The sequence below is a fragment of the Rhagoletis zephyria genome, unplaced genomic scaffold (assembly GCF_001687245.7).
Source record: "Rhagoletis zephyria isolate East Lansing unplaced genomic scaffold, Rhagoletis_zephyria_1.1 Rzeph_scaffold_13084, whole genome shotgun sequence".
Classification (NCBI taxonomy): Eukaryota; Metazoa; Arthropoda; class Insecta; order Diptera; family Tephritidae; genus Rhagoletis; species Rhagoletis zephyria.
The window spans coordinates 6,519-16,235 of record NW_016170155.1 but is presented as its reverse complement, the minus strand read 5'-3'; the positions used below and the strand labels follow the sequence as shown (position 1 = coordinate 16,235).

Sequence of the window (9,717 nt, the reverse complement as noted above, 5' to 3'; positions counted from 1 at the left end):
AAAAAAAATATCATAAAATGTTGGCATTTTTTATACATTTTTAATATATAATCACGTTTTAATACTCATTTCGTTTCCGGCAATGTACATACAATGTTTTGAAATAAATCAAGATTTAGCCGATGCTCCTAGGCTGCAACTAACTGGTATAAGCTAAAGCAGTGGCTTACCAGTTCGAAAATTTCCAACAACTTATGCGATCATCGACAACTCACAAATTCTGACAAATGAGGGTTGTGGCGTCCTTTCCGGTTTTGAGATCCGCTTGGAGGTGCTTAAAATTTTTCAAATAAAATAAATATAAATTAAAGTGAAGTATTTAAATTTAAATATAATTTACTTTGTTAATGAGTAAAAATCTCTTTTTGAAGGTCGAGCTTTTTAGTGGAGTTAATTTTTGTTGTGGCTCACGATGATAAAAAAAAATTAAATGTAAATTTTTTTCGAAATCCAAGTTCTTTGCGAAGCTACAGTTATTAACATTTTCTAAAGTGCTTGGATTTTATTACGAACTAGTTGAGCTGAAAGGCTAACTTGTGGTAATTTCAAAGAAGTAGGTATCCTACTAATATGTGTGCTTATTGCCCATTTACGCTGAAATAAGAATATACTTTTTGAAGAGAGTTGCCACGGTTTCCAAAACATCAATTAATTAAAACGTTAAATAAAATATTACAACAATATGGGCATCAAACTAAAATAGCTTAAAAAGATTTATTATGGAAATATATTTGACGAGGGTTGCCACCTATTTAAAAATACAAAATAGATTCAATTAACAAGTTAAGTGAAATACATTAATATGGGTGTGAAACGAAATGTTCAAGAAAGATTTATTTCGAAAATATTTTTTAAGAGAGTTGCCACCTGTTTAGAAATTCAAAATAAATTTATCTAAAAGTTAAATGAATTATAAGAGCAGGGTAACAACCGGTAGATGTGCAAAATGTTTTATTTCGAATACATTTTTGATGAGGGTTGCCACCTGTTTAATAATATGAAATCAATTGAGTTGACAAGTTAAATTGAATATTTTTTATGTGTGTCGAATGAACGAGGTTTATTTGTAGAGTAATTTTGAAGGGAAAGCTTTAAGTAAAATATTTTCGGAGCGGGTTGCCGCCAGTTTAAAAGTAGCAGTGAATTTCAATGAGACGTAAAATGAAGAATTACAGTGCCTTGTTATAAAAGTCAAATTTAACTTAGTTAATTGAAATAAGTATTACAACGATGTTTCTAACATATTAACACCAAATTATCTTGAAAAAATCTTATGATTAAGACCAATTTACCCCAAATTTATGGAAATAAACTTTTTCCATAATATAACAATTTGGTATTGATACAAAACTAGAATTCTACTTTATCTAACAGAAATGGGCGCGCAACTACATATTCAAACCCCATCCCGCTCATCCGCCGTGGGTCCCGCTATTTATCACTAAGTAAAACTTACATGCCTTTAAAATTTATTTTACATGAAATATGTTTATAACATTTTGTTAAAAAATCTCCGTATTTTTAAACGCAAATACAGTTCTTAAAACAATTTTTAAGAAAATATCGAGCCCTAACCGCCAAAATAACGTAAGCGACATTTTTTTCAAAATTTTCTTTTTGATACAGAAACGCATCTAGATGCTTTAGGAATATTTCTGCATCAAAAAGAAAATTTTAAATNGGGCTCGATATGTTTGAATATTTTATTTTACAATATCATTTTGGATGCAGTTATAAAGTTTTCCTTCGAATATTCTACTTCGTCATACTGAAAGATCTGGCATCTTTTGATTACCCTATTTGGCTTTACTGCTCGTTTGCTTCTCGATATAATACAAAGTATTGGCTAATTTTTTCGTACAATGTGTTTAAGGAGGAATTTATGAATTTTAGGATGTTGTGGGTTTTATCAGGAGTGTTGAAAGGAGATTTTATTCCGTCCTGCCGCACAAATGTTACAAGCAAGTGCATATACACACCAATGAAAAACCATTTTTTTTTGGCCATAAGTGCAGATTTTGAGGGTCTTTTGAAAATTTTGAGTAAGTATGCTTTTTGATGCGTGTTTCGCAGAAAGTGTATTTTCACTGTCACATAGTGTAATTTCAAATAAATTTGCATGTGAATTAAAATTTTTGCTATAAATTATCGAATTTTTATTGTCTTCTCTGAAAGGGGTAAGTATTATTAAAATATTTTGTCACTTCATTCTTGTTTGCTTACCAATAAATTTAAACTTATGGGAATTTGCATACAAACTAGATTTTTAGCTATTCATTTTANTACAAAACTAGAATTCTACTTTATCTAACAGAAATGGGCGCGCAACTACATATTCAAACCCCATCCCGCTCATCCGCCGTGGGTCCCGCTATTTATCACTAAGTAAAACTTACATGCCTTTAAAATTTATTTTATATGAAATATGTTTATAACATTTTGTTAAAAAATCTCCGTATTTTTAAACGCAAATACAGTTCTTAAAACAATTTTTAAGAAAATATCGAGCCCTAACCGCCAAAATAACGTAAGCGACATTTTTTTCAAAATTTTCTTTTTGATACAGAAACGCATCTAGATGCTTTAGGAATATTTCTGCATCAAAAAGAAAATTTTAAATTCGTGCAATGTGTTTAAGGAGGAATTTATGAATTTTAGGATGTTGTGGGTTTTATCAGGAGTGTTGAAAGGAGATTTTATTCCGTCCTGCCGCACAAATGTTACAAGCAAGTGCATATACACACCAATGAAAAACCATTTTTTTTTGGCCATAAGTGCAGATTTTGAGGGTCTTTTGAAAATTTTGAGTAAGTATGCTTTTTGATGCGTGTTTCGCAGAAAGTGTATTTTCACTGTCACATAGTGTAATTTCAAATAAATTTGCATGTGAATTAAAATTTTTGCTATAAATTATCGAATTTTTATTGTCTTCTCTGAAAGTAGTAAGTATTATTAAAATATTTTGTCACTTCATTCTTGTTTGCTTACCAATAAATTTAAACTTATGGGAATTTGCATACAAACTAGATTTTTAGCTATTCATTTTAGTTATATACATATATTTAATATGTTATTTTATGTTGTTTGGTCGGTTGTTGTTATGATATTTTATTAAGCAACTGGCTTGGAGTGGAAGTTTTAAATTATGGGGCAGTGGGTTGAGAAGTACAGTAAATTAACATACGCGTGTGTATGTGTGTAGTTGGCGTTTACGGTAATATACGAGCATATTGCAACTGTCGAGTTTATTTGGTAAAATACAATTTATAATATCATAAAAATTTTAAATTAATTTAATCAAAAGTAAATACGACTTATTTAGTTAAATAAAAACACAACTTTTTTTGTAAAACGTGTTTATAAAATGATATAAGATAGAATAAATTTACATTTAACATTTTTTAAATCCTAGAAAAGGCTTAGATTGGATTTAGAGCAGGATTTTCAATTTTGATAGGGTGTAAATAGTACAGTTAACTAAATACTAGCCGAAACCCGCGCATAATCTGCATAATCTGCATAGCTTTCATATTGAAAACGTTCTTGACAAATGCATCNTCAGGAGTGTTGAAAGGAGATTTTATTCCGTCCTGCCGCACAAATGTTACAAGCAAGTGCATATACACACCAATGAAAAACCATTTTTTTTTGGCCATAAGTGCAGATTTTGAGGGTCTTTTGAAAATTTTGAGTAAGTATGCGGTTTGATGCGTATTTCGCAGAAAGTGTATTTTCACTGTCACATAGTGTAATTTCAAATAAATTTGCATGTGAATTAAAATTTTTGCGATAAATTATCGAATTTTTATTGTCTTCTCTGAAAGTAGTAAGTATTATTAAAATATTTTGTCACTTCATTCTTGTTTGCTTACCAATAAATTTAAACTTATGGGAATTTGCATACAAACTAGATTTTTAGCTATTCATTTTAATTATATACATATATTTAATATTTTATTTTATGTTGTTTGGTCGGTTGTTGTTATGATATTTTATTAAGCAACTGGCTTGGAGTGGAAGTTTTAAATTATGGGGCAGTGGGTTGAGAAGTACAGTAAATTAACATACGCGTGTGTATGTGTGTAGTTGGCGTTTACGGTAATATACGAGCATATTGCAACTGTCGAGTTTATTTGGTAAAATACAATTTATAATATCATAAAAATTTTAAATTAATTTAATCAAAAGTAAATACGACTTATTTAGTTAAGTAAAAACACAACTTTTTTTGTAAAACGTGTTTATAAAATGATATAAGATAGAATAAATTTACATTTAACATTTTTTTGAATCCTAGAAAAGGCTTAGATTGGATTTAGAGCAGGATTTTCAATTTTGATAGGGTGTAAATAGTACAGTTAACTAAATACTAGCCGAAACCCGCGCATAATCTGCATAATCTGCATAGCTTTCATATTGAAAACGTTCTTGACAAATGCATCAAACAACTTTTCTATTAAATGCAGACATTTTAACTGCATAAGGTTAGTCTAATAAGCTAAGTCGTACCATTTATATGGATATTATGTATATCTATTTCACACCATTTGAGGCCATGAGGGCCATTTCACGAAAAATTTTTATAGACCCTTCTTTCTCATATTACTAAAATTTTTTTTTTTATGTAGATAGGCTCCTCTGGCCCTCATGACCTCACATATGTATGCAGTATACATTTTTATTAAATTTTGTTTTGTAAATATAATAAGTGTATACAATATATGCACGTTTTGAAATTCATTAAAATTGGAAAATAAATACAGATTTTATGAATATCTCGCTTCTAACGCCAGAGAGCTGATTCACCTTTCGTAAAAGTATTTCTCAACACACTTGCTGTATACGTTTTGAATTTCAGCAAGCATTTTAAGGTAATTTTGCGAAAGATTTCTGGGCCTTTACGCGTTAGCAATGGGGATGAAACGATGAGCTATATGAGCTTTACAAAGACATGGACAAAGTGCGACATTTGTGAATAAGATATAGTGGATCAATCACATGGCATCCCCCAGCAAGGAAATATTACATCATTCGGTTTTAAAGCTCTTCAGCATGTCGTTTATGGATTTCGGATTAGTTACTTGATTAGTTAATTTCCCTAAAAGTTTTTAGTAACTTCAGCGCACTAATTGCAGGCCGGACGTTCCAAATCGTTCATTGAACTTAAGAAATCAATCCTTTATTAATATTTTTATTTGTAAGCCATCGGAAATTCCCCCTTTTATCTTTTATGTGCTTAGACCAGGAAATTTTCTTGCCAACCAAGTTTTTTATCTCTTGAACTGTCTATAAGAACACAACATTCCTTTTGCTGGTATTCCGAAAGACCAATTTCCACAATAAGGCCTGAAACAGCGGAACAAAGAACAATATCATTTTCCGAATGAAAAAATGCTCTTGCTGTCTTTTACAATAGAACATCACTTTTGTAACTGGCCCCAAATATTTCTTGTTTTTTTTTTTAATCTGGAAGTCAATGCAGGTTCCTTGGATAATTCCAAATCCCTTAGAAATTAACTTAATTCTTCTTGGGTGAAAGGTTTTGGCTTTGCAGACGCTATTCCTTCGAAACCACTGACACTGCTTGCTTCATTGAAGCTTTCTTAGAATAACGACTCACAGATTGAACATAATATATTCGGAGTTATCTAACCGATTCTAAGTCTGAGTAAAACTTGTTTTTTTTTTTAACGTCTTACAGCACGAGCATTAGCATCGCAGAAGTAACTGCCATAAAAAGTGATTTTTCTGTGGTTTCCATTGCATAGGCACTCCGAATCGCACATGGCTTCATTGACCTCTGACCCATGTCAGTAAATATGCTAACAAAAGTACTGATTGCATCCAATATGCAAAACTTGATTTTAAATTGGAAACTCAACCTAATACAAAAATTAAAGAAAATATATTTTTAGTATTGTCATTGCACTCCTAATAACAAACCACTCACAATATAGTATATTGGCACCACAAAATTTGTGTACTTACTCGATACTTAAAAATAACTTATTAAAAAAGTTCGCTAGAGCCTTCTCAGCAGGTAGGTGGTGGCCTTCTAGTTTAAGTAGGGTTTCAGTTACTCTAGTTTTCCTCACAGCAGAGGTATTCCTAGGAAGATGTATTGTGGAACGATTTTCCGCCATCGCTTGTCAAATTTGGTTTCGGCGCTTTGCAATCTTCATTGTCATTTTTCGTTGTTATGCTTCCAATTCGTCATCAGAGGCATACCCGAAGGCAAACTCACTCCGATATAAAGGTTCGTCGTCTCAATTAGCACGAATATTGACACCTTTTTCACAAATTCGTGGGTACACCATTGGCTTTCATCAGGGACCGTAACAGTTACAACTTTTATTACGAAAATCACTCTTTAACAATTAGTTTTTGGCTTTTAATTAATTACTCCTTAAATAACCGTGATTTTTGACTTTTATTTTATAAATCCTAGATAACAATTATTTTTAATTTTTATCTAAATAATTGTAAACAATAATTATTTTTGTTTTTTTTATTATATGTCTCAGATAACCGTTATCGAAGACTTTTATTTATAAAAGTCATAAATAAAAATCAGTTACTGACCTTTATTTTTTAAATCATACTTATAAAAGTCATTTGTATAAGTTGTAGTAAACGTTTGTTTCCCAACACCTTCTTAACTGCAAAGAATATTAATGACTTTTATAAGCTTGATTTAAAAAATAAAAGTCATTGACTGATTTTTATTGCTGACTTTTATAAATAAAAGTCTTCAATAACTGTTATCTAAGACATATAATATAAAAATCAAAAATAAATGTTATTTTGGATTTATAAGAAAAAAATTAAAAATAATAGTTATTTTTTTATTTTTGCATACAAATTACAAATAAAAATTTATTTTCAAATTTGAGTCTCGGTGAAGAATGAAATAGATTGTTATGTATCATTTGATTGTTGAACATTTTCTTCATAGTGAATTTTTCCATGATAGTTTCGCCAGTAACTGTTATGTTCGGTCTCTGGCTTTCGTAAATCTTCCCTATAATCTGGCGTTCGTTTGCTCTTACTTATTTTAAGTTTTAAGAAAAATGCATGAATTAATTTTTAAAGAATCTTTAATTCTTTGTTTGCATTTCTTAGTTAATTACGCTGATTTTTACAACATATGTGTATAAAATATAAATACATTTATGAAAAGTGTAAATAATCGTTCATATTATGTAATTTACATATGATACAACAACATGATTTAGATTTTTAAAACTAAATTTCCATAGTTTTTCACGAGTAGAATGTTTTTTTTTTTGTTTTTTTTTTACAAAACATGCATTGCCATTTTTGTTTCTTTAGAAAAGCAACGATATCACAAGGGTCCGAAGCGATAAAGTTCCGGCGACTACAAAAAAGTAAAAACAAAAAGAAATACCAAGAAAGCTTATAGTGTTAATTGTAAAGGGAAGTTCCAAAAACTGATGGAGTGCAATGCTGGTTTCCAGTGCAAAAGTGCTGAGGACTCCAAAGGATGAGCGTCGTAGAGTGTAGAGGACGTTGGTGATATGCGGTGCTTTCTTACTTTTTACTTTAGTACTTAGTGCAGTGAAATGCTGAGTATCATCGTAGGTAGAGTTGAAGTTGAAGTTGAAGAGTTGAAGTTGAAGATGATGCGGTGTGCAATGAGTTCGCTTTGAAGCAAAATTTGTAAATTGAAAGAGACATTTACATTTGCTAGGAGTAGTGAGCAAATGCCAGTTGATTTTTTATACTATATATTATAATATTTTTTTTTTTTTGCATTTTTTCTTATACATTTTTGTTTATAACATTTAACGGTTCATTCAGTCAGTGTACTTAGTAGTTTTCATTTCTTTCTTCATTTATTTACATACATTTGCACTTCAACTCACTAATGCTAGCAAAAATTTCCTTTCCTTGTTTGGATTGTGTGCCTGTGTGTGTGTGTGTGTGTGTGAGTTTTAGCGATAGTTTCATTTATAGTTTATGAGCAGCGTGTCCACATTCGTCCATATGTTTTAGGTTGGCTAAATAGTTACTTAAGCTTTGTTGTACAGTACAGCAATATTTTTTAGGGATTCTCTCAACAAAAAAAAAATATATATCGATAGAGATTTTAGGAGAAAAGAATTTATACAATTGTTGCATTGTCACATTACTTCTGTGCATAAAAGAAGGCATCACCTTCCTTAACAGCTATCTGTCCACCCCTCTCTTACGAGCTAAATGCTTAACGACGCTTCGCTGGCGGCAAGCTGAGCAAGTAGTCGAGTGCCTTTTGGATTGCTGGTGGAATTGGTGGTGGTGTAGGCAGATGCTCGCCTTGAGGCTGGAAGCCATTCTCATCATCTGCAGCATAGTTGAGCGTAATTAGGTTACCTTCGGGTGATGTGTAGCTAACAGAGCCACGCGCGATAATCACATCACTGGTATCCGGTGAGGTGGCCTTCTTTAGTGTGCCAGTCTCCTCGCCCTTAATGCCGTTGGCGGTTTCATAGCTGTGGTTTGGTAGAAATAAGAAGAGAAATAAAAAATCGATGATGCATGTAACTAAATATTTTGTTTGTATTTTGTTAAAAGTAATTAATGAAGGTGCATATTTTATTTAGTATTCATACGAATATAAAGCCACGCATTGCATAACTATGCCGTAATCATTTGGGTATGCGCTGAACCGTTACATAGGAGATTTGCTTGCTTTAAAAATATTCACGGTGCTACAAGACGAATGGAACTGGTATTTTTTTTTTGGAATTTCGCATTGATTTAATTAAATGATATTAAATTTCGTCCACTTAAGTACGGTGCAATAATAAATGAAATTTATAAATTAAAATATAGACGTTTGCGGTATTATCGCCTGATTGGCGACATTGATTGGCGACAATAATTATCACGTAAGAATAGCAATACAATTTTACTGCCTAAATTTAATCGCAGAAAAATTTGCGATTAAGTCATAAAGTTAAGAAAGCAGTGCATGTGCAGTGTGTTTTTTGGTTGCATGGAGTTTTATTTTAGAGATTTTTATTTCTAGAAAAATATCTATTAGAAAAGCAGGATCCATGATCAGCGAGACAAAATTTGATACTTTTATAGCACATACAGTGGCGAAAATATAAACAGCGAAGAGACTTTTTAGCATTCTTTGGCTATTTCCTTTTCGTTTATCTAAGTTTTATTATCTTTTTATGAAAATGTAGCTTGTTATCGTACAAAAACCATGTAAGTAAAAATTTGGAACTTTGTACAAAGTTTTATCATATTTTTTAGTGTTTTAATTAGATTTCTTAGTATATAGTACAGAGAGTATGCACTTTTGTAGCCCTTTCAATATTAGCAAATTTTAAGTAGCTCGACCTTACCGTTGGTATTTGGGTATTTTTTTGTGGAAGATGTTGCTGATTTCCTCCACACAAAAAAAAAATTGTTCAGCTTTGCATGGAAGAAAATGCGCGAAGAAAAAAATAGCCACTTCAACCTTGGGCTATATATATTACTAAAAATTAATGGCCTAAAAAACTGCATACCCAAAAAAATTGTAAAATCTGATTAAAAAGTTTAAAATTTTGATGAACAAAATTTTTCGACTTTTTATATATGTATAGGTCATTCCATACAATATTTACACCTCAATATTTTTTATTGAGGTGAAATAGGTTTTCACATTTTTTATCGAGAAAAGAAGACACCTATTTTTTATTTCGTCATGATATTCGAAAA

General features: G+C 31.0%; 1 protein-coding gene across 1 annotated transcript; it reads right to left on the bottom strand.

Moving 5' to 3' along the window:
* Nucleotides 1–7,289: 7,289 nt before the first annotated feature.
* LOC108377974 (endocuticle structural glycoprotein ABD-4-like) lies at nt 7,290–8,492 on the bottom strand (the record flags this gene model as incomplete). Its single annotated transcript, XM_017634275.1, has 1 exon — nt 7,290–8,492. A coding segment is annotated over one exon (268 nt), but the record flags the coding sequence as incomplete, so codon positions are not given.
* Between the last annotated feature and the right edge of the window lie 1,225 nt (nt 8,493–9,717).